Source organism: Mustela lutreola, chromosome 14, assembly GCF_030435805.1.
Source record: "Mustela lutreola isolate mMusLut2 chromosome 14, mMusLut2.pri, whole genome shotgun sequence".
Taxonomy (NCBI): Eukaryota; Metazoa; Chordata; class Mammalia; order Carnivora; family Mustelidae; genus Mustela; species Mustela lutreola.
In genome coordinates, this window is record NC_081303.1 from 67,294,581 (window position 1) to 67,319,385 (window position 24,805).

The 24,805-nt window shown below is 51.1% G+C and overlaps 1 protein-coding gene across 1 annotated transcript in view; it reads left to right on the plus strand.

Annotated features, from left to right (window-relative positions):
- LMX1A (LIM homeobox transcription factor 1 alpha) overlaps nucleotides 1–23,843 on the plus strand; it is a 155,350-nt gene extending 131,507 nt beyond the window's left edge. The window contains exons 4-8 of the mRNA XM_059146562.1: nucleotides 13,219–13,391; nucleotides 16,057–16,134; nucleotides 17,443–17,512; nucleotides 20,130–20,300; nucleotides 21,710–23,843. Coding sequence (XP_059002545.1) covers nucleotides 13,219–13,391; nucleotides 16,057–16,134; nucleotides 17,443–17,512; nucleotides 20,130–20,300; nucleotides 21,710–21,870 — 653 coding nt within the window. The 3' untranslated portion in view covers nucleotides 21,871–23,843. The remainder of the gene's footprint in view (nucleotides 1–13,218; nucleotides 13,392–16,056; nucleotides 16,135–17,442; nucleotides 17,513–20,129; nucleotides 20,301–21,709) is intronic.
- The last annotated feature ends 962 nt before the right edge of the window (nucleotides 23,844–24,805 follow it).

Here is a 24,805-nt window from a genome sequence, read left to right on the forward strand (position 1 = left end):
AGAAAGATAATATGGAAGGCCAATAGGCACATGAAATGTTGCTCAACATCACTAATCATTAAGAAAATGTTAATGAAAACCACAATGAGATACCACCTCATCTCTGTTACAATGGCCATCATCAAAAGGACAAAAGATGACAAGTGTTGGCAAGGATATGGAGAAAAGGGAACCCTTGTGCACTGTTGGTGGGAATGTCAATTGGTGTAGCCTCTATGGAAAACAGTATAGAGGATCCTCAAAAAAATTAAAAATAGAACTGCCATATGATCCAACATTTCCACTGTTGGGCATATATCCAAAAGAATTGAAATCAAGATCTTAGAAAGGTATCTGGACTTCCATGTTCACAGCAACATTATTCATGGTAAGCAAAGACATGGAAACCTAAATGTCCATCAATAGATGAAGGGATGGGGGCACCTGGGTGGCTCAGTGGGTTGGGACCTCTGCCTTCAGCTTGGGTCATGGTCCCAGGGTCCTGGGATGGAGCCCTGCATTGGCCGTCTGCTCAGTAGGGAGCCTGCTTCCCCCCCACCTCTGCCTGCCTCTCCTCCTACTTGTGATCTCTGTCTGTCAAATAAGTAAATATAATCTTTTAAAAAATAGGTGAATGGATGAAGAAGTTGAGTTATATATATGTATATATATATCTATATATATATATATACACACACACACATGTAGTTATATATATATATAAATATATATACCCACATATATATAACAGAATATTATCTAGCAAAACAAGACAGCTGTATCATTTGCGACAACATTGTTAGACCTTAAAGGCATTATATTAAAGGAAATAAGCCAGACAAAGGCAAATACTATATGATCTCCTATGTGAATCTAAAAAATAAGCAAACAAAAAACAGACAAACAAAAAAAGTCACAGAAAAGGAGATCAGACTTAGGGTTACCAGAAGGGCACCCTGGAGGGAAAATTGGAGGAGAATTGGAGGAAGGTGATCAAAAGGTACAAACTTCCAGTTACAAGATAAATAAGGATTAGGGATGGAATGTACGAGATGGTGGCTGACATGGTCAGCTCACCATGCTGTACGGTGCATGCAAAGTTGTTAAGAGAATAAAGCCTAGGAGTTTTCATCACGAGGAGAAAATTTTTTCCTTTTCTTTTTGTTGTATCTATATGAGAAGATGGATGTTATTAGAGCCTATCATGGTAATAATTTCACAATATACATAAATTAAATCACCATGGTGTCTGCCTTAAACATATATGGATGGATGTCAATTTTTTCTTGATAAAACTGGAAAAAAAAGACTCTATTTTGATTACTGGATCTCCCTGTGCATACATGCAAGAGTAGGGGTACGCAAAGAGAGGGAGGAATGTATTAGGTCAGTGATTCTCAGAGTGTGGTTTCTGGGCCAGCAGCATCAGCATCACCTGGGAAATTGTTAGAAATGGAAAGTCACAGATCTGTCCCAGACCTACTGAGGGCAAGGCCCGGCATCCCAGAGACTCTGGGTCGGGGGAAAGAGGCCCACCAATCCATATTTAACTAGTTCTCCAGGTGTTCTGAGCCATGCTCAAATCTGAGAAAAACTGATCTAGAGTCTAGATTATAATTACAGTGGTCTTTGGTTCAGAGCAACACCATCCTTCCTCCTTCTGTTATTTCAACAATACGCTGTCAAGTTTACAAGTAATGATGGTGTTGAGAAGAGTTTTCAGTGTTAGAAATGTAAAGCTAGCTAATTACATGAAGTCTTCGTGGTGGGTGCTCTCAGAAATGATTTCCTCAACGTCAGGATCCTCTCAGGACACGCACTTTCACTTACGGGTGATGGCCTTGAATATTCTCCAAATGGTTGTAGTGGGTTTTAGGGCACACAATTATATTCAGTTTATAGTTAATTTAGGGAAAGCTCTTTCTGCAGAAAAAATACTTGTTTTCCAAGCCCAATCACATGTCCTCACTGTGAAGGACCACGGCCACATGAATATTGGTTGACGATGTCTCACTTGGGAAGGGTAGCCCAAGAGGGCTGAGGGCCTCCTGGCCAAGTTCTCCCTCTTCCCCGTAGCTATCCCTGGGGACCATGTGTCCCCATCACCGGTTGACTGGCTAGAGGACAGATTGCACCATGGTCCCTGCTTCATGGTGCTGGCCTCTCTCTGTCCATATGCCCAGTTTACTTTTCTTTGGTTTCCCTTCTTCTTCCCTTTATCCCTAATTGTCATCATTTGGGGTTTCTCTTTTTTTAAGGCCTGCTGTCTTCTCCTCGTGAAAACAACTGGGTGGTGATGAAACACAGGGCTTCTGTAGGGTCAGTAGCAATGTGAAAGAGAAATTCAGATCATAGTTTAAGGGGCGTACATCTCAAACCACCTGTACCCCGAGTATGGTTCTCCAACAATTTCTGTAACCACAGGAAGTTGGTTGGCATTGGGAAATGGATTTGTGAAAAATGGGAAGAAAGAACTCTGCGGTGGGCCTGTTTGTGCCATGCACTGCCAGTGTGACTCTTGGCTTCATTCTGTTCATTCTGTACTAATTGGACACGAAATATTTAACAACCAATTATCAATCTCCCAAGTGCTCAGCATGGTGCTCTGTGGTGGAGGATACAATGATTATTTAGATGTTTCTTTGTTTTCTGGCAGCTTATTCTACTTACATGGAAAATAGAATTATAATGATATTTATTTAGTGAGCATTTATTAAGTTCTTACCATAAGCTCAGTACCATAAATACCATACATAAGTTGTTTGGTTTCACTATTCTAATTAGCCAATTGGGTAGGTGCTTTTAACCATTTTGCAGATGGGAAGGCCAAGACTTGATGCCAGGCAGCGTGACCAAGAGCAGCAGCTAAATAATAAAATGATAGAGCAAACTATGTGGGTCCAAAGCACTGCTTTTACCCACTCTGCTATACTGTTTCCAGAAGTACATCCTAAAGAATTCTTAGTTTGGTCCAATGCAGTACTTTTTTCCAAAAATCCATGCCAATATTTATAGCAGCAGTGTCCACAATAGCCAAACTATGGAAAGAGCCCAGGTGTCCATTGATAGATGAATGGATAAAGAAGATGTGGTCTGTATATACAACGGAATATTACTCAGCCACCAGAAAATGAAATTTTGCCGTTTGCAATGACATGGATAAAACTAGAGGGTATTCTGCGAAGCGAAATTAGTCAATCAGAGAAAGACAATTATCGTATGATTTCACCTATATGTGGAATTTAAGAAACAAAACAGAGGATCATAGGAGAAGGAAAGGATAAATAAAATAAGACTTTATCAGGGAGGGAGACAAACCAAAAGAGACTCTTAGTCATAGGAAACAACCGAGAGTGTCTGGAGGGGAGGGAGGTGGGGGATGGGGTACCTGGGGGATGGGCATTAAAGAGGCACGAGATATAATGAGCCCGAGGTGTTAGGCACAACCGATGAATCACTAACCTGTACCTCTGAAACTAATAATACATTCTTTATTAATTGATTAAAAGAAAACAAACCCGCACTTAGAGTTTATGATATTATTTTCAGCTCTAATGGTTAGAGAACGTAAGACAACATAAGAAGTTGTCTTCTAACTCAAATATTCTTGGATAATAAAGGTTTGAGGTAGACAAACTTGGGCTCTGGGTTTTTGGAAAGGGAAGGAACTGACAGAGAAGGGAGTGGAGTGTGGACCCTGGAGAAGATCTGGACCTTTTTGGTACCGAAGTATGGACCTGAGAAAGGTGTTCTCTGCTCTCCCTGGTCCTTCAGTAGCTTTATTTTATTTTATGCCAGGCATTTAATGTTGTCATAGACTGAATTGTGTTTTTCTTTATTTACTCACTGTCTTCTCCCACCAGAGATAGGAAGGCAGAGACTTTATTCCTCTTGTCCATACCATCTCACCCCATGTCTGTATGTGGTAGGTGCATGGCCAGTGTAGCTGTGGAATGGTGGAACATTCTGGGTGAGGCATGGGAGTTTCATCGTCAATAGAAACAAGCAGTAGTTTCCTAAGCCATCAGGAGACATAGTAGAAATAAAAACATTGAAAATATCTTACATTTTTATAGTGTTTTACTATTTTTTTTTTAAAAAGTGCTTTTATCTACTCCTACTTCTGAGCTCTCAAACCCTAACAGTGGGGTCTTTATTCCCCTGATTTTATAACTTAGGAGGGTAGGGCTCAGAGGATAGGTCACGGGCCTTAAGTCACATAGCCTGTGAGTGATGGAGGTAAGCACAGAGACTGTGTGTCTGACCTCACTTTTCCCTGCTGTTTTGAATCTCTCAGTTTTGTGGGATGAACTAGATAGAATCTGTGGGCACCGACCTGGCCGGGGTCCTGGCCTCAGCTTGCCCCTTCGAACCAGCACAGGGCCTAATCCCAACCAGGATGTCTCTGCCAAGGGCACAGGTGGTTGGATCAGCTGTGTCATCTGAGCAATTCCTCTGTATGATTTTTAAAAAAAAATTTTTTTAAGATCTTATTTATTTATTTATTTGCCAGAGAGAGAGAGAGCGCAAGAGAGATCACAAGTAGGCAGAGCAGCAGGCAGGGAGAGAGGGAGAAGCAGGCTCCCTGCTGAGCAGGGAGTCCATCCTGGCACTCCAGTACCATGACCTCAGCCGAAGGCAGACACCTAAACGACTGAGCCACCCAGGCGCCCGTATGATTAAGTCCACAATGAACTTATCCAGGGAGGATTCACTTCTGTGAGAACATTTCCAGTGTCCGCCGGCTCACTCAGCTTCCCGGTCACCTAGACAGTTGTTGTCTGGGTCTTTCTTAACTTGGAGAGATAATTAACCCCTTGTCTCCCAACCCTGACTTGAAACAGTTTCATTTTCTCAGATAATTTTATCCTCCTGAAGACTAGTAATAATTACTGCAGAGAAACTGGATTCCCCCGAAGAGATACAGTATTTGATCTACTTTAGTCTGTGTCTAAACCAGAGCAGATGCACTCAGACCTTACTAATTAACCTAGGATGATGGTTTGTTGGTTTTTTTTAAAAAGATTTTATTTATTTATTTGAGAGAGAGAGCATGAAGGGGGAAGAGGAGAGGCAGAGGGAGAAGCAGGCTCCCTGCTGAGCGGGGAGACTGACGCAGGGCTCCATCCTGGGACTCTGGGATCGTGACCTGAGCCAGAGGCAGAGGCTTAACTGACTGAGCCACCCAGGCACCCCTTTAACCTGGAATAAGGTTATGCATATCATACCCCACACCTAGTGAACCACCGGTGTCGCCGGGTTAATGAACGTTTCCTGAGGCTGAGCCCTGAGCCTCAGATACCCGAAGTGGCCTGTTACAAGCTTCCAGTCTCTGTTTCTGATGCTAGCCAAACCAAAACAGCACATGTCCTGGCTTTCGGGGAGAGTTTTGGTCTGTTCTTGATTTGCACGCTGTGACGCTGGTGTAGAGGAATCCCGTGGTGCCACAGTTACTAGTGTTTCCACGTAGGACGAGTCTGGGCAGGGGCGGTCCGCATTTGCACCTGCACTTAACAATTTGGATCGTGTGTAAATGTGTTTTTATTAAAACGGGGAAAGTGGTCGAAGAAATCAGGAGGAAAGATGCAGTGTGTGCACACGTGTGTGTGTGCACGTGTGTGTTTGTGTGTGTGTGTGCACGAGTGTGCAGAGTTGAGAGGGAGAGAGGCAGGGTAGGTGTTAGCACAAAGCCTGTTCAAACACAAAAAAGCCCCAAACAGAGGCAAATCCACAATAATCCCAGCAACCTGCACCAATACTGTCGTGTTTCCCTCTGAGCCTCCTCTGGCAAGGCTTCCCTCTCGGGGGCACCGGCCCGCTGAGGCAAGCAAGCGGGTGTCCAGGCTCTGGCACCTGCCAGCATCCCCAGAGTGGAGATGTTACCCCCTTTGGGGTCCTGGCTGGCCCACTGGCCCCTCTCCCTGCTTGGCACAGAAGCCCCCATCCGTTGTGGGCCTGGCCGCACAAAGGTGCCTTTCTGGGACACTTGACCCCCAGCCGACTCAGGCGTGCACTTGGCCTCTGTCTGCTGTGTGCTGGAAAGACTTAGCGCCCTGTGATCGGAGATCACGGCTGGGATTGCAGTGGTAAGGTATGTGTAGGGGAGGGAGGAGCGTTCCCGTCCCTTTTGGACAGAAAAGAATGGCTTTCCAGCAGGAGCTTGTGGGGAATGATTCGCCCCCGAGAAAGCCTTTGCCGTGAGCCTTTCTTTCCTCACTCCTTAATAATGGCGACGCCACCTGCAGTCGGCCAGGCCCTGATATTTGCAAATACCACGTACCCTTGGAACTTCATCACAATCCCATGTATTGAGGCAGGGAGAGGCGGCGTGGGGGCACAAGACACAGCATCCCGACCCTGTGCCCTTGGGCAGTACAACCTTCTCCTTGGGCCTCAGTTTATGCATCTATAAAAGGAAAAAGAAAGACAAATACACATTTTCTGCTTCTAGGGCTGTGATAGAAATAATGAAGCAATGCAGTTGTAAAATGACCCATGCCAAGGATTAGGTCAGCATAAGGGATTTTTACATTCTCTTGTAGATGAAGAAATGGAGTCTCCGAGATGTGGGAGACATCCAAGGGTCCACAGCGAGTAGCAGAACTAGGGCTTAGAATCCAGCTCTCTTATTTCATGGCCAGAGCTACTTTCTACCACTCTGCATAGCCCCTGACGTAAAGAGTGATCTTCCAGTGGACTATGGGAGACAGGGCAGCTAACTGTCGTCACTCTTAGGCCAGGATAGGTGCAGGTAACTGTCCTTTACTTATGTCCAGTTTGCTGGTTAAAAGGTCTTTTCCTCAGGGCGCCTGAGTAGCTGAGTTGGCTAAGCATCCAACTCTTGGTTTCAGCTCAGGGCAGGATCCCCGGGTCGTGAGATCGAGGCCCCTGTCGGACTCTGCACTAGGCGTGGAGTCTGCTTAACTTCCTTCCTCCCCCCTCCTTCTGCCCCTGCCCCTGCTCCCTTTCCATTCTCTCTCTCTCTCTCTCTCTCTCTCTCTCTCTCTCTCTCTCTTTTGATGGGCAGGAAAGAAGAGTTTATTAAGAGGACAAAACCCCCAAAGAGGAAGGAGACCCGCAAGGGTTGCCCCCCCCTTCCCATCTCTTAAAAAAAAAGTCTGTTTCTCCTCTCTGCAGGAGCACCTTGGGCCTGGCTGGAAGTGGACAGGCCTTGGATGAAACCTGGTCCTGCCTCCGGGGCCCTGTGTGTTAGAGGGAAGATTCCCGAACCTCTCTGAGTCTGTGCTTATTCCTTAGGTGGGAGCAGAGTGGATGGTATGACCTGCCATGCGTGTTGCCGTGGAGATGACAGGACCTGTGCACCCTGGACACAAAGGGCCTGACACAGACTTGGTTCCTGGGGTGTGGGGATTTTCTTCTGCTCAGGGTCCCTGGCTAGCCCTGGGGCCTGAGTGATTTCCTCAGCACCCTGCCTGGGCCCAGCAATTCCGTGCCTGGCGTCCAGGCCTTCCCTGGTCCACTCTTGCCCCCGTGTAGCTCCAGCCGCAGAATTCCCCTTGTCATTCATTTCATCGTTGCTGACAGCATCGGCTCTGGGACATCAGGGCCCCTCTCCACCTGAATTTCTTGTTCCTCCAAGTTGTGTACCCTCCAGTGAGACCCTGAGCCCCCCGTCCTGGTCCCTGGCCGTATGTTCATTTTCTTCCCATCCTGAGGTCAGAGACAGGCCGAGCTCTCCAGGACTCCAGCTCCCCGCCCTCCACCTCTGGAAAGCCTCATCTCCCTCGTCCCCATGTTTCAGCTGCTGCCACTAGCTTCTCTGGCTCACGGAACCATCTTTTCTAAATGCCTACATTTGTGTTAATGTTTCTCACCATGTGCAAAGAACTTAGCCAAATTCTATGTAACATTTTGCACCGTTTCACACGTGCTAACTCTGTTTTCTGTTCCCTTAGGAGCAAGGGGTTATGTCTGAGGGCTTTGTTACCCCTCCCAGTGCACTGAGAGGCCCTGGGCTGGAACGGCGTGCCCACACACCTGCTACTTGATGAGCCCCCTTCCTGGGTTGATGTCTTGCTTCTGTGCCATTGACACAGGCAGCTCTTGGGACAGGCAGCGCCTTGTCGCCTGTATCTGGAACTGCTGCATGTTGTTCATGTGACTCATTTTTTAGTTCAAGTGACGCCTGCACAGTGTCACCTTCTCTGATGCCCTCCCTAGGTCCTTGGAGGAGAGTTATTCGTATTTGGGCTTTGGGTCTTTCCCCTTTCCAGATCTGAGAGCTCTGTGAGAGCAGAGGGCGCGTCTCCATCCTCTGCGGATCCCAGAGCTGTCCTGGTCCTTGCCTGGAGCCCAGGATGGATGCTCATTGAGTCAGTGCAACGAACCGGTTCCAAGTCCGATCTTTCAAGGGAACCTGGGTTTGGCTGTAGTCGAGACCTCCGTGCAGAACCATGGGCAAGGTAGTTTCAGACAGTAGCTACACGGACTTGACTTTTCTGGATCGTCTTGCCTCTTGGATTTTAGGTGCTGTGCTGCACCTAGAGTTGATGGCTGCTTGGCTCCAGGAGAAAGGAATTCCGAGCCTGACATGCAGCCGGCAGCCGAAATAGCTTCCTGTCTTCATACATACCGCCCTTCCTCCTTTCCCTGCCCCTCCCCCCACAGCAAGCCCCAGACCCTTCCTCTCCTCCCCACCCTACCCTCCCCCAGCCTGAACGACATTTATGAGGCTCATCACGGGGGAAGCATCTGAGGCCTGTTCCTGCCTCTCCCTTCCCTAGCACGCGGGGCTCTGCCCCCACCCCCCACCTCCTGGGCCAAGCTCAGATATCTCTTCCCCTGTTTATGGGCCGTTGGGATTTTTTCCAACAACCCGAAATGAATGTACGAGGCCCCACAGGTAGTGCAGCCTGTCTCAGGGCCATAAACCACAGCGGGGTCTTTCATCTGTGATTGCTCATGTCATAAACGAGTGGGAGGGCCAGGCAAGGGGGAAGAACAGCCCTGAACCAAGCCAGGTTTTTTGGTTTTTTTTTTTTTTAAATGAGAAAGGGGAAAGAAAAACCCTGAGAAACATGTGCAGACTTTTTGCCAAGCAAATTCACTTCACTATGGTAGGCTGTGCGTGGAGATAAGTCTCTGGACGTCCCCACTAGGAGTCAGATTGATGCCGTGTTTGTGTCTAAATGGCCTCCAGGGAGGCTGACATTTGTTGTCGGAGACAGCGAGTGGTGTTCCTTTCATCTCCATGGAGGGGTGTCAGCTTAAATTATGAGGGATCGCTCCGGCCCGCATCGGGGTGTGGGAGCGCTGGCAACGGAGCGGGGCCGTCTCCTCCGTCCACTCCCACGCCTCTGCTGTTTCAAAGCGGCTCTTCCTCTTCTGCTCTCCAGCATTCCTGCTGGTGCTGGGAGAACTTTCCTAGCTCTTTCCCTTGGACCCATCAATCGATGTGCTTCTTGGGTATCGCGTGTTTTTTGGCAGAGAAGTTGGGGTCCGGGTCAGACAGGCCTGTCCCTACGGCACGAGAGGGCAGGAAGCCTCAGTGGACCCCCCCTGGGAGCAGCCTGCCGCTTCCCCAGCAGAGTCAGAGGGCCCCGTGCTGTCCGTCACAATTACAGCCCCGCAGGTCAGGAGCAGGGCGACATTAGCGACGGTCTCTCTTCTCCTCGGCAGCTGGGTCGTGCGTCTGTTGACACCTTGAGAGATGCCAGGAGGCCCCTGTGCACTGCGTCTTCGGAATCTCTCTTGCTCTGCTCTGCCAGGGCACCTGACTTCCCACAGAGGTGTCTGTTCGCTTGGGGGCGTTTTCTGTTCGATGCATACATGGTTTTGACCGTGGGAGAGCACACGGCGGACTGTGCACCTCGCGGACGCCTTGGTGTCCGTCAGCAGAGCTTTCCATCCCAAGAGTCAGAACCTGTAAGACTGGGATGGAGGATCTGTAAGTTTTGATGGAAAACAGGAGGTCAGGAGAGGTCTAGGGAAGGGATCATCTCCCTATGGTATGCAGGCCTGATCTGGCCTGGGGCCCGTTTCTGGAAGAGTCTTATTGGCACACAGCCACGCCTACTCATGGTCTGTAGCTTCCGCGCTCCAGTGGCAAAGGCCGGTCGTCGCACTAGACTGTAAGGCCTGCAAAGAGTAAAATAGACCCTCGCTGGCCTTTTACCAAAAAAAAAAAAAAAGGTTGTAGGCCCCTGGTCTAGGACATGAAGCTCTTCTTGGAAGGCAAAAGGTGGGACCTGAGGAGACAGAAGAGAGAGATTGGGAACTGAAAACAGGGATCGAAGGGAGAAAATGTGCCACAACATCAAGAGAAACTCTTGAGACCAATCTTCATCTCGTTCTTTCTGTCCTCCCCTCCTGCCCCTTCACCTTCCTCCTCTGAAAACGAATGTTTTCATCTCTCCTCCTCCAGGGACGGGGAGAGGAGGAATGAGCCACGCACAGTGTTCCCACGTCCTCCTAAGGGGGCCCCGGGGACTAGCCTAGGGACGAGTTCTCTCTCCTCCTCCCCTTTGTTCGTGATGGAGCAGCAGCTCTTGGGGAAGGTGCCGGGATCCCAGACAAGGAGTGGGGGAAACACAGCGACCCGAGGGGCCTCAGCCAGCCCGCCTCCGGGGCTCCCAACAGATTGCAGCAGTTACACTGTTGGGTCTGAACTGGCCCAGCCCCACTCTCTTGCCCTCACCTTCCTTCTCACGAGCACTCACAGGCTCCTGTACTTAAACCGACTCTCAGTGTTGGCTGGGGTCATGTCTGCAAAGAGAAACGAATGCTGGGTTTGTAAAACCTTAACTCAGACTCCCGTCGACAGGCAACTATTAACAGAAAACATGTGTCTCGGATCAAGAATACTTCTTTTATGTTGAAGTAATAATGGTGACGATGACGGTGATGATTTAGTAGGCACCTGCTACATTCTAGACAGCGCTAAACCCTTTCCGTGTATCTCATTTAATGCCAACAGCCCCGTCACTCTCCCCAGTGAGACCTTGGAGTCTGGAGAATTTGCTCGACATCACACATGACTGGCCGAGCTGGAATTTAAACCTGAGTTTGGAAGACTCCAGAGCCCACACTGCTCTCCCAAAGGATGGCAGTGTGTCTGAGACATCATTGAGGAATCTGGCATGATTTTAGACCTTACATTTTCAGGAGTTTTGTTTTCCTAGTTATCCATAAGCATATGCATCAGACCACCTGCGGCGTGACTGTCAGAGACCCGGACCGACTCCAGAAAACAATCGCAAATATCATTTTGTGGACAAAACTGGTTATAAGACATGAGGTTCCTAAATTATACAGTTGCATTTTATTCTGTTGTGTCTATCTGATGAGATATTTTCTATGCTCCAATGCCTTTTTAAAAAATTAAGCTTTTAATTGAAATTCCAGTAGAGTTAACATGCAGTGTTATAGGAGTTTCAGGTGCGGGAGACAGTGAATTGTACAAGTGCATTTTCAGACGCAGTCTGCACGTGGGATCTCATGGCCATTCATTCCAGACTCCACTCCTGTTCATCGCTGGCCTCGCAGGAGGTCTGTAGGAGCCTGGAGTGGGGGTGTCAGCCCATTTCCAAAGAAAACTCACTGAAGGCCTCATCGGTAACAGAGGCACATCCTTTCGACCCTCCAGCAGCAGACAGAATTCTTGGCCTCGGTGAAGGACTGGGCTTTGGGGAGAGGGGGTCTCTGAGCAGTGGGGTGTAGGCCTTGCAGGGCTGAGTGTGGGGAGTCCGTGCCTTTTTTCCCACTGTCTGTCTTCTTGTGGGGTCTTCTTATTTCCCCATGGTATTTGGTTCTTATGTGTTCATTTTTTCCTTGCCCTTCTGAAAATATCCTTCTAGAAAGATCCTACGGAGGGATGGCTGAGGTCAGCTAACTGGATTTGCCCCAGGGAAGAGCTGCCTCAGAGGTGAAGATGTCAGAGTAGCCACTCCTTGTCACGAGGATACTTCTTTATCTCTTGTTTAATCTTTCTGGGTTTTCCCTCTGTACTCTTGAGGCGAATGAGGCAGAAAGGAAAAGATGTTCTCTCCGCATCTATTTCAAGCCTCCTGTGTGCTTTGCACACGATAGCCCTACCCCTGAACCACGGTACCCTGAGGTGGGGTACCATTCGCTGCGGTGGTATAGGTGGGGAAACTGAGGCCCAGGGCATGTCCACATTCTCCTAGCTCCATGCTTATAATGGGGGGCCAGGGTGGATGGAGACTCAGGTGTGCCCACATCAGACCTGTTCAATGACATTGAAAGGGCCGTGCCTTCCAGGAACTCACGGGTTAGTGTCCCGTCATGTTCCAACTGTATGTCTGAACGTTCACAGAGGAAAGAAGCCATTGTCCTTTTGGATGGAACAGTCAACAGAAGTCTGAACTAAAATGGCGTATGCACCTTCCCCTTTACAGAGGAGGGTAGGATGAAGAGCAGGAGGTGTGTGGCTCACTCACGCCTGGATCTCTGTCCATGATGCAAGAGGGGCCCTGGGAGAGGCTGGGATGGCTACTGAAGGCTTTGCTTCCTTCCTCCAATTGCTCACAGCTTGTGAAGTAATTCCCGTAAAGGCAAATACAGTTACTTTAATCGTTACTGTAAACACAAGCAGTTTTGCCCAACTACCTGTGTTACGTCCATTCTGTTATCTGTCCCTGCAGGTAATCTAATGCTGGTCCTCCATGGCCATTTATTTATTTATTTATTTATTTACTCCATGGCCTTTTAAACAGTAATATTTTCCACCCCCTGGCAGTGTCTAGAATTTCAGACATAGTATCTAGGAAATTACACAAAACTTCTCCAGGCCTAGACTTGGAAAAATGACTTTTAAGAAAGAATATTAATAACCAGTGCTTCTTGGGCATCTATTACATGCCATGCAGAGTTCTGAGCACATTATTGAGAAACTCATTTAATCCTCATAACAGCCTGAAAGACGTGGGTTCTCTCCTGTCCCAGTTTTGCACGTGAAGAAACCAAGTCAGAGAGTTAGTGCCTTGCTCAAGGTGATGTAGTTAGTAACTTTGGAGCTAAGACACCACCCTGGGAAAATGTTTGGAGCCATAGTGGTAGACTCTCTGGTTGCTGTCTCCAGATGTTAGAAGGACTTTCCTTGGCCTCTTAGTGGAGGCTTTCACGTCAATCCTTCGGAGGTTCCTACACTCACCTGGAAAGCCATCCCGGGAACACGGACCCGAGTGCCTTGTTATACAATAACATACAGCTCCAGAAAGTGGCTTTGGAGAACTTAACAGTGTTTTCTTCATCTTTTAGGCAAAAGCGATGATGAAGAAAGTCTTTGCAAGTCAGCCCACGGGGCAGGGAAAGGAGCTGCCGAAGACGGCAAAGACCATAAGCGCCCCAAACGTCCCAGAACCATCTTGACGACCCAACAGAGGAGAGCATTCAAGGCCTCATTCGAAGTGTCCTCCAAGCCTTGCAGGAAGGTACAGGGGAAAGAAGGGAGGAACGGGGACTGGGCCCCACTTGTTTGTGTATCTTGCCCTCCTCTGGATTGCCCATGGACATGTGGGGGAGTGAAGGCGTTGGGGGAGGCTGTGCAGGTGGCCTTGAGCCCTGCTGAAGGCTCCAGATCCCCGATCCCTTCTGTACACGCATACCCACTTTGAGTGGCCGCCAGCTCAGTTTACAGAGAGCGATAGAAAGAACAGTAGGTACAGTTATGGGGATGGACCCAGATGCTCTAACAAGGAGAGCAAAAACGGAGCGGTTTGTAGACATATATTTATTTAGTTTGGGTCTAGTTTGTTCCACTTGGAGTGGCGACTTTGGGATTCACTGATGTCTTACTTCATTCATCTTTGTGGCTGAAGGGTATTGCCCGGTACGGGTGTGTCACAGTTTGTCCCTCCCCGGTCGGTGTGTGTTTGGATTGTTTCCAGTTTGGAACCGGGACAAATGGGGCTGATGTGAACTTCGGTGGTTTAATGAGGTATGAGTCTATTTTCATCTCATGTCTCAGTCCAGGGCTAAGCAGCCCAAGGTCAGCAGGGAGCTCTGTTCCCTGCCACAGGGTTCATTCATGCTGCCATCTTTTCCAGCCACTGTGGTGGAGAAAGAGGGAGTAGAAGGCAGGCCTGCCCCGAGATTCTGCGTAAAACTTGCACTCAGACATGGTGGCCAGAGTTTAATCCCATGACTGGCCTCCTCTGTGGGGGTTGGGCAGTGAGTCGGCCTGGGTGGCCACATGTCCTGCTGAAGCTTGACCGGTGGTTAATGGGAGGAAGGAGAGAAGGGACACTGGGGACAGTCAGCAGTCTCTGCCACGGACAGCTGCACCGGTTTATTAAGTATCCGCCATTTATGGACGGCCACGTGCTCAGTCTCGTTGCTGATGCTATCCAAGTAAGACAACTTTTTCAATTGAGTCTCGTGGAGGAAACACATTTTTGAAAAACTGAGCATTGTTTTTTCTCTACTGTATTAGTCACCTTTTGCTGTCATAACAAATAAAACCTTGGTGGCTTCCAGCGGACATCGTGTTCCTGCTCTTAGACTGCAGCTTGGCTGTGGCCCAGCTGGGCTCAGGTCCAGGCCCACTCCACCTGTCTCTCTGGGGCTCCAGGCCAAGGGAGCACGCTGTTCCCGTGAGGATGGCAGAAGGCAGGAGGCCAGGTCATACCGGGCAAACCCACTGAAAGGCTCTCCTTGGATCACACATTCCGTATTCACACTCATCCCACGAGCCAAGACAAGTCATGTGGCTAACCCCAAGTGAGGCAGGGGAAGGCCTGCCTGTGGGTGCAGGGGAGGGAGGGGGCGTGTCTGCTGAACTGACCAATAGTACAGTTTGCCATCGCACTTGACCTCCAGCAGACCTTTCTCTGCCTTCATACTCCTTAAACTCCAGGCATGGAGCGGGGAGGAAGGAAAGCCCCAAAGCAGACTTAGGTAAGGACCAATGATCATCTCCTTCTATTATTACTAATTCTACAGGTTAGACTCCCAGCCTCTGTGGCTGGTGCTGGCGGCCAGGCAGCCTGCAGGCCACCAGCCAGTAGGGAAGAGATGTGTGTGCACATAACATGGGGGAGAAAGCTGTGAGGACCATTACAGGGGGGCAGCCGGGAGCCGTGGGAGCACAGGGAAGGGAAAGGTCACTTCTGTCTGGGGAATCAGGCAAGGCTTTGTGGAACAGGTGGCTTTTGATAGGGTTTGGATAGGGTTTCAGCAGGTGGAGGTGGGGTCGGGGCACACTGCTATTTTAGTTGGCTTAGCAGAAGGATGTGTCTTAAAGATCTGGTTTAATCATCTTCTCCTAAGCCTCAGCCCACGTGGTGTGTTGAAGGTGGACCACTTCCCAAGGCCCGTTGTGAGCTCTCTGCCCCCATGTTAGGCGTTTAACCCCATGTCTGCCCAGGATCTAAGCAAGAGGGCAGCGTCTCTCAGACTCGCTCTCAGAAAGTCTGAGCTTCTCAACTCTTCCATTCCTGCCACCTTGCCCGCCCCTCACCGTGTGTCTGCATGGAGGGGAGTGTTTCAACCATCCTTCAGCATGGGGATCCCGACCGTCCTGTCTCTACGGGGCCACAGCACATGTTCTGGTCAGAGCTGACTGCTCTCGATCTACCCGAATCCAGATGGCTCTGGTCTCGTTCTCCTTGAGGAGGGCTCGCTCAGGGTAACAGTGAATATGAATATTCATGAAGCCCCCAGAGTCACCTAGAGCTGTGAGGGACAGAACCAAAATGTAGGTCAAGGAACAGAAACAGAAGAGAACAAGAGACCGCTGTTTGTATTGCAAAGTGGTTTTCACCCTCATTTCTCCTTAAGTAGGTCTGTACATTGGCGTGGATCGACTCCGAAAGCACGATCGATGATGGGTTTTGCTCATGTTCAAAAACCACTTGGAAACCCGTCTTGGAACACACATCTAATGAGTTATTCCCTCCTTTATTTACCTGGTGAAGGGCTTCCCTCCACTAGAAGGGAAGCAATGGTCTTGTGTCTGGGCTCAAAGTGGCCATTAGCCACTAGCCAGCTCCCACCAAGATGCGGCCTGCCAGCCTCCCCATGCGCTGCGTCGGGAATGTTCTTCCCCCTCTCTGAGATGCCGATGTTTCTCTGTTTCTAATGTTCTACTTTGTCAAGGTGAGGGAGACCCTGGCTGCAGAGACAGGGCTGAGCGTCCGTGTCGTCCAGGTGTGGTTCCAGAACCAGAGAGCAAAGGTAATCGGCTTCGTACTGACGTCTGTCTCTGTGTGGCTGGTTTCCCAAAATAGCAGTAGGTAGGACTACTTGTGGATGTGTTGTCTAACCAGAACTCGTTGGATAGAGTAGTTCTCACGATTCAGAAATTCTGTTGTGGGCAGTCATGTGGGCCACAGCTATCCTGCTTGGGGGAGAGGCAGGGCATTTGTTTTAGTGAAATGACTGATTTTCCTGGTGGCCGTGACTGTGAATCTGGCCAGCTAGCTACTGGCATAAATGTCTTTTTGTGTTTTTTAGTAAAAATGGATTCTTTAAATCACCTTTAACTAACGCAGCTACCAAAGTTTTTTAAAATTGCCAAGAGAACCTTCTATAACGTGCGTGTGACAGCTCTGGGGCCATGTGGTAGCATGGTGGCATTAATACCTTTACTCAGTGCCCCCATATACACCCCAACCATCATACTGTCTTCCGGAGCCCACCAGGGTCCACATTGCTGCACCATAGTCTTGTGCTTGTCAAGTTTCCTGCCCCTAGAAAGGCATGTGGCCCATGGCCCATATGTCTGGGGTCCTAATCTGTAGAGGGTGATAACTTCCGATCTCACTATCTGATCATGAATGGTTAGGATAGCACAGCGCTGCCCTAACTGAATTCTAGCAGAGCCCTGGGTACACACTTCATCCTGGGAGGACCCCATGTTTCCATAGGTTTGAGAGGCCCTGTAACTTCATGGCTTCCTAAAGCAGGGGAGTTTGAAGCTCTGAGAAATGCTTATTTTTGTTAGGGTCTCATGGAGCCCTAGCGTTCCACCGAACACAGTGCAAGAAGTTGGGTTACGATGCTCCTTCCGGGAGGTTTTGGTGGTACCTGTGTGCTCTGGGAGATCGGCTCCTTACCCCGAGGCTGTGGGTCTGGCGAGCGTCTCGAACACCAGAGCCAGTAGACGGGGGAGGGGGCGGGGAGCAGCCTCCTGGCACGTCCCAGGTGCCACGCCATCAGCAGCCCCTTGCTGTGGGCCCCACACAAATGCACTTACACCTCACTTGAAACTGTCACCGCATAAGCAGTGACATTTCTCTGCTGAGGGGACGTCCCGGGTTTGTGAGGACCGACGGCCTCATGCTTCCCAGCCAGCTGACGGGCCCACAGTGGCAGGGGAAGAGCCCAAAACAGCCGTGGGCAAATGCGCCGCTGGCTCTTCTGCTGAGCGAGAGCGCGGGTGTGGTCCCTCTGCTTTCCGCACGAGGCTCGTATGTCCCTGGCAGGGGCCTGCTGCTGGTCACCCGATCTAACCCCCTAACCCAGCGCCCCTCTCCTTGTCAGATGAAGAAGCTGGCCCGGAGGCAGCAGCAGCAGCAACAGGACCAGCAGAACACCCAGAGGCTGAGCTCCGGTAAGTGGGACCCTCCAGCCAGGCCTGCCAGGGTCCAGGCCTCGCCCACCTCATGGCTCTTGGTGGATGGCGGAAGGCCGCTTCTGGGCTCGGCGAAGCCCTGCCTGCACCAAGAACGGTGGTCTTCCAGCGAGGATAGAGGCCCGGGGGCTGGGGGAGAAGGTCGAAGGCACGAGCCAAGGCCTGGGATGCTGACTGCTGTGGTCTGAGCCACCTCCAGAGTCCCGGGGGCTGCGGCAGGAATCCCCGCAGGGCCCAGGCCACAGCCAGATCCTTGTCCTTCCCAGCAAATCAGTTGACGGAGGACGTCACTGTGACTTATCCATTTCGTAAACAACATAAGACAGTAAAAATGCTGCGAGTAAAACAGTAACCCGCTCCCTGGTTGGGCACATTCAATGGATTCACGCCGACCTGAGTCTGACACCCTCGCACCAGGGGAACAGAGAAGTCCTTTGTCTCCACCTCACTGATGAGCAGACAAGGGGGACCGGGGTCCTCGCTGAGTAGGGGGTGAGTCAGGACCGGAGCAGACGTCTCTGAACCTCGGTTCCACTAGGCCGTGCTGCCCCAACTCTCCCCTCCCGTAAGCACCTTCATTTGCTCTTGTGGCTAATACGGCTGATGTGAGCACTGGGAAGGGAGTCAAGAGGGACAGATCGTGGGACCTTTCAAGGGAACCAAAAGAAAAAAAATCAAATATAACTATATTATGACCATATCATTCTTTTTTGAATTTTTTTAAAGATTGTATTTATTTACTAGAAAGAGGGAGAGAGAACACAGGTAGGCAGAGCAGCAGGCAGAGGGAGAGAGAGAAGCAGGCTCTCCGCTGAGCAGGGAGCCTGACGTGGGGCTCGATCCCAGGACCCTGGGATCATGACCTAAGCCAAAGGCAGCCACTTAACCAACTGAGCCACCCAGGCGCCCCTGACCATGTCATTCTTAAAGGACTATGCACCCAACAGCATTGTAGTGGGATTCCCTAAGGGATCTGCTTGTACCTCAAACAGGAATCGTTCAGCCATCAGTGTGCACAGAAATCACTTGACATGTGGTAAAGTACAGATTCTGATTCCTCTAGTCTGGGTAGGCCCTGAGATTCTGCATTTTTAACAGACACCCGCTACTGCTGGCCCACGGACCACATTTTGAACAAGGCCATGACTGTGACATTGGCTCTCGGGCCCCAGACGGGACTCCTTGCCCTTTCAGGATAGACCTTGCCTTGTGCTTGATACCTGAGCTCGGCTCAGTGTAGAATCTGACTCCTGCAGCCCAGATTTGTCGTGGCTTCTCATTTTCTACACCAAACAGTGTCTTAACGTCAAGATAGATGCTCAGAGAGGGAAGTTAAGCAAGGACATGGGGACTGGGGAAGGTTATTGGGGCAGGTTAGTCAGCAGACCCAGATGCTGCTCCTGCTCCACTCCCAGAGCTATTTGATCTGGGACCAGCCTTTCTGCTTCCTGGCACCCCAGGCTGACTGTCCCTGGGGAGGGAGAATGACGCCTACCAGCCCTGTTGCACTGGGCCTCCGGGAAATTCAGAGACGGTCACGGCCATGGAGAAGCCATGCATGTGGACTCTTACAGGCCAGCACGCTCGGGAGGTGGTGAACGCAGCAAGGCGTTATGAGAACACACATTCAGAGTGCTTGAGGCTTTGGAGAACTCAAAGGGCAACTCCGAGGGCAAAATCCTAGGGCTGATATAAGAAAGCAGAAGCTCGTGGGGAGTAGAGTCTCTGAGAGCTCAGAGGCCGATGTTCAGAGAACCCCACAGCAGGATGTGGAGGCAGGACGTGAGTCCTCTAGTCTCCAGAACTTTTCTACGCAAGTGTAGCAAGTTGTTCCAAAGCATGTTCACATGCCTCACGGACTCTTGCTCTCCGTTCCACAAGGTCAGCAGGGCTGGAGTCACGAACCCCACCTGACTGACGCTCTCCCAGTAGGGGATGCTTGAAGGGTCTTTAGATCCATCCCCTCCAGGGACTGCCAAACTTGTGTGTAGCATCAAACACCTTGGATTTAATGATGTACTTCGAAGAAGCTCTCCAAGTTCAACTGCACCTTCCCCATCCCTTTTCTCTGAGGATGACCCATGATGGCCCTTGGGGGGTGGGGCACAGGCTGGGAACCACTGATGTCGCCTCATTCTGGACCATTTTATACATGAGGAAACCAAGAGCCAGGAAGTGAAATGATCTCTCCATGATTGTCACCCTTGTGCCATCCTCTTGGACGCTGACTAGGGCTGACCTAGGTAAGGTCACAACAAACACGGCAGTTTCTGCTTTGTGCTCTGCCTGGTTGCTGGCTCTGGGGAAGCCAGCTGCCGTGTGGCCGGGCTGCTCAAGCAGGCCTGTGAGAAGTCTGTGTGGTGGGGTCCCCACAGTGGGATGGCAGACACAGCACGTCCCACTCCACGTCTGGGGCCCGTGGCATCACAGGCACCCGCCCCTCTCACTCCTCCTTCCAAAGTCATAGCAAAGGCTGGTATTGGGTCGGGACACCGGGCAGCAGGGGACATGAATTTCGGAAGATGCTCTCAGCCTTCTCTCCCAGCATGGGATCCCGTGCTGCACTTGGAGAATGACCTGCCTTCTCTGTCCCCAGCTCAGACCAACGGCAGCGGGAATGCTGGGATGGAAGGAATCATGAACCCCTACACGGCTCTGCCCACCCCACAGCAGCTCCTGGCCATTGAGCAGAGTGTCTACAGCTCAGACCCCTTCCGACAGGGCCTCACCCCTCCCCAGATGCCGGGGGACCACATGCACCCGTACGGTAAGACGGATGCCCACCCCTCAGGGACCTCTCACAGCCTTTCCTCCCCGACACATCTGTGCGGTTCCCAGATCCTCACCGAAGCAGCCGGCAGAGTACGTGCCCAGAAAATGCCACTAGAATCATGTAACCAGTGGCCGCAGAAGAAGGACCAGCACACAGAGTCGTTTGTGATAGTTCCATTCGAGAAAGCACCATTTCTCATTGAACGGATGTTACTTAGGGGCTCCAAACGCGCTCCTGAAGCGTGACCAGAACTGTGGGGTGTAGAGCAACCCCTGCCTGCTCTCAGCCCACCCCAGCTGGGGCTGCCTTTAGTGCCGGGCGTGAGGCTGGCTTAGGCTCCCCTACCTGCCCTGCTTGCTGCCTCAGCGGACGGTCAGCAGCCCGGCCGGGGCACGCTGATGGCGTGCGTGAGCTCCGGAGTGGAGGGCTGAAGTTCAGTCTCAGGGCCAGATGAAGGTCACTGTGTTTTTATACAGAGAAGGTCAGTGGCATATGGGATGCATCTAATCTGGGTCATCTGTGATAAACCGCACTGATAGCTAAAAATACAGTTTTATTTGGCAAACCTTCAAAACGGCATTAGAGAGACATGGCTCAGCTCACAGATCTTTGTCAAGCAAATGCTTTTTTTTTTTTTTTTTTTGCCTTCATTAAAAACCGTGTTGAAGTGACCGCTGTCCTCCCATGTGACGCGTGCAGCAGACTGGGACAAAGATCCAGCTCTGCAGACTTCACTGACCCTCATTCGGACAAACCTGGGAGCGTCTGAGCAGATCACACGTGCGGAGGCTGAGGGGAAGATGCCTCTGTTCTTGTCACTGGGGTCCCCGAGCGATCCACAGCTGGCCCTCCCATCTTCTCTGTTCCGGGTGTAAACTAGCCCGGGGTGGGCCCCTAACCCTCCTTCCACTGCAGGACACACTCGGGGAGGCAGCAGACACTCGGTGTGATCTTGCTGTTTGAACGGACCCCTGTGACCCCGGAGGCGGCACGAGCCTCCTTCACAGAGCCCGTGTTGATTTTCTTCCCGATGCACGTTCAAGAACCATTTTGGGGGCTGAGTCCTCCCGGAGCCCTGCCCCCCCCCTCCAGGTGGAGGTGCCCCTTCCTGCCCACTCCCCAAACTCACCGTCTAGACGTTCTGACATTTGCTGCTGCGGCACCCCGTTCGGGCCTCTGGCCTGTCCTAGTTGATACTGTTTTCTGTGGTTGGGCTTTCCGCTGGAGCCCGCTAAGGCCCTGAGAGGTCTTCTGCAGAGGGATGGGGTCCCCTCCGTCCCACTCCCCTCCTGGCTGTCCCTCCGCCCGCCCCACGGCATCCCGCTGGCTGCACTCCCCCACATTCCTGATCCCAAAGGGAATCCTTCTTCGGGACCCTCCTGACCATGTCGTCTCCATTTCAGGTGCCGAACCCCTCTTCCACGACCTGGATAGTGACGACACCTCCCTCAGCAACCTGGGTGACTGTTTCCTAGCGACCTCAGAAGCCGGGCCCCTGCAGTCCCGAGTGGGAAACCCCATCGACCACCTGTACTCCATGCAGAATTCTTACTTTACCTCTTGAGTCTTCCCCTCGAGTTCTGTGGCTGGGCTCCCACCCAGAACAACCGTAGGCCGCGAGGGGTCGGCCGGCGTTAGGATGGGGAGGCCAGGAAAGAGGTGGGCTGGGGAGGGAGTTTTGTCGGGGATGCTGTTATATTACGACCTGATGTAGCTCGGCATTTCCAAAGACTGAACACGTAACGGATCGCATAGTTTCACGTTTCTGATAAGTCTTAGCTTTAGGTGTGAAGATGTGTTTATCTCTAAGGACAGGGACTTTTAATATAGACATTCTTATGCAAACTATAGGTATCTAGAGACTCCTAACAACTTCCCGCTCTTTTGGGGAAGCTTTTGTCAAGAGGTGCATATGTCTACGCATCCATATACCCATAGACGGACAGACAGACAGACAGATAGATGTGTGTGCGTGTGTAAGCTTCCATGCTTTATCATCAGAGTTTATTCCTAATTATAACAGACACCAACTGTACAGCAAAAGTAACTTTATTTTCAGTGTGAACTATATTTAAGGAAATGCTTGATGCACTTAAGTTATAAAATGAGATAATTTACTTTTATAAACTTTATTTTTCGTTTGAAGAGACTTGTCGGCAGGGCAGAGAGGGCCGCTCCGCCTGAGCCCGGGGCGTCGAGTGCTGGAGCGAGTTCTCTTTTCAAGAGTGTCGTCGAGGTTCTTGCTCTCTTGGGGGTTGAATCATGGGGCTTGGAGGGGACAGAAAAGTCCCCGAGTGTGTTCTTAGAAAGGGTAAAGCCTAGACTCTTCAGCTTTCTTTTCAGTTCTGACGTGTAGTTGTGGGCAGCAGTAGGAAGGTCAGTTTTGCTCTTGAACTTCAGCAACGGCAGGTGTGGGATGAGGTGACACTATGTACCTACCTCACTGGGGGACGCCGAGGCTTCATTCACCCCCCAGGACCCGTGAGCAGGGCTGGAACGAATAGCTGGTATTTGTCTAAAATACCGGACCAGCCACTTGGCAAAAGAGGCTCCCGGAGGGGGAGACGGTTGGCACCCTGCGCCCTGAGGGCCACTCTGCCCGCCGAGGTCCCTGATGCAGAGCCTCGGCTGGGAAGGCCCGCTCAGGGCCTCTCGGGGCTGGAGTCCTGCGCTGGGGAGAAGGCCGTCGTTGAGGGGATGGAAGAGAGGGCATCGTGGTGTTCTAGACCAGGGGTCGGCCAACCACGGCCCTCAGGCTGTGTTTTATGGCCTGCCAGCTACAAATTTTGTTTTCTTTCTTTCTTTTTTTTTTTTTTTTTTTTTTTACATTTTTAAAGGGTTGTTTAAAAAAAAAAAAAAAAGGACTATGGGACAGAGCGTATGTGCCCCGAAAGCCTGAAATATTGACTACCTGTGCTGTCTGGCTCTTTTCATAAGATGTCGGCTGGCCCCCGTTCTAGAAAATCTATTTCTAAACAGCCTTCTGGAGCTCAGAGAGGCGGCAGGGATCCAGGCGGAAACCCGGGCTGCTTCCTTCTGTCCCGCTGTTGGGACTTGGAGCCAGAAGGGCCGGCTGCCATCGAACGCGGGAGTCTGCACCCTGCCCTCCACTCGTGGTGCTAGGACCAGCTACTTCTGGGCTAGGAGGCCTCCTGGGAAAGCAGACGGGTCTCAGGGGGAAGCCGGGGGGTCCGATTGGAACCCTCTGAGAGGGGCCAGTCCAGGCTTGGCCTCACTGCCGAGGACGTCCAGGGCCTTCGACCCTTGTCCCTTCACTCTCTGCAAAGGGGACGTGATCCCTTATGGTAGAGTCTGTGCTGTGTGATTTTTGTGCTCATGTTTATAATTTATGTAAACCACCCAGAAGCCCAAGCCAGTCTGGGAAGTGGAAATCGTGCAGATGCTGTGGGACTCCGTGGGCTTCTGTGGCAGAGAGCTGGAGAACGTAGCAGAAACTGTGTGAGTGAAAACAAATAGAGATCCTTCCTCCACGCGTAATGGCATACCGAGATGAAATTAAAAACCTCTTACACATGAGCTGTCGTTGATTCAGGGGCAGGGGTGGGGTGGAGGGCCCGGAACCAGGGGGGCCTGGGTGTTTTGTCGACGGGTCCTGGGGAGGAGCACAGGGCGAAGCTGAACGTGAAGGGAAAGTGACTTCAGAGAAACCTTCCTGCCTCGGTCTTCACGAACCCGGCTGCGGAAGGAGGCCCGGGGAACATTCCGCCGGCGCTGTCAGGTTCACTCGAGGTGGGGTGGTTTGCAGTGTGTGGTGTGAGGACGTTAGCTTGGAAATCAGAGCAGGAGAAAGATGTCTCACCCAGGACCGAAGGGCGATGCCCGGGCAGGATGGGGGCGCAGAGCCCCGGACCGGAGCTTCTCCCAGACTCCACGGTGGCCTTCCATGTGGTATCTGGGTGACTGTCACGACTATGATGAAAAGAAGTACGGAAATGGTAGGAATGAGTGCGAGACCAGGACTTACACTCCAAAGGCGGCATCACTTCCGTGTGTCCTCTCGTCCGCTGGCCAGACCCTGTCCCCTCCCCCCGACCTCTGCTCACGCTCCCTGTCAGAAGCGGGCTCGGCCTCCTGCCGAGGGCCTGGGAGCAGAGAGAAGGGAGTTAGGAAGCCAGGCTGGCGGGAGGAGCCCTCACCCGGGCTGGCCCTGGTTCTGTCCCCAGATTCCGCAGAGAGCCCCGGCTGGGGGCCGTTCCCTGTCACCGTCTGTCTGCCCGACGGCTCCTTAGCCTTCAGCTTCGGCCTGCCACGTGGGGTGCGGGGTCTGTGTGGGGAACCCAGCCAGTGCCACCTGCTGCACCACCCCCCGATTTCCTAACCAAACAGTAGGAATTAATATTTTTGCTCACCTGACGGACCTGGGGAGGAGTTTGAGGGCACCTCTATTCCCTTCCAAGATATTGGCGCCGATGGTTTTTTCTTCTTTTCTCTTTACTTCTTTCTTTCCTTTTTTAATTTCTTCTTTCCTCTTTTCTTCT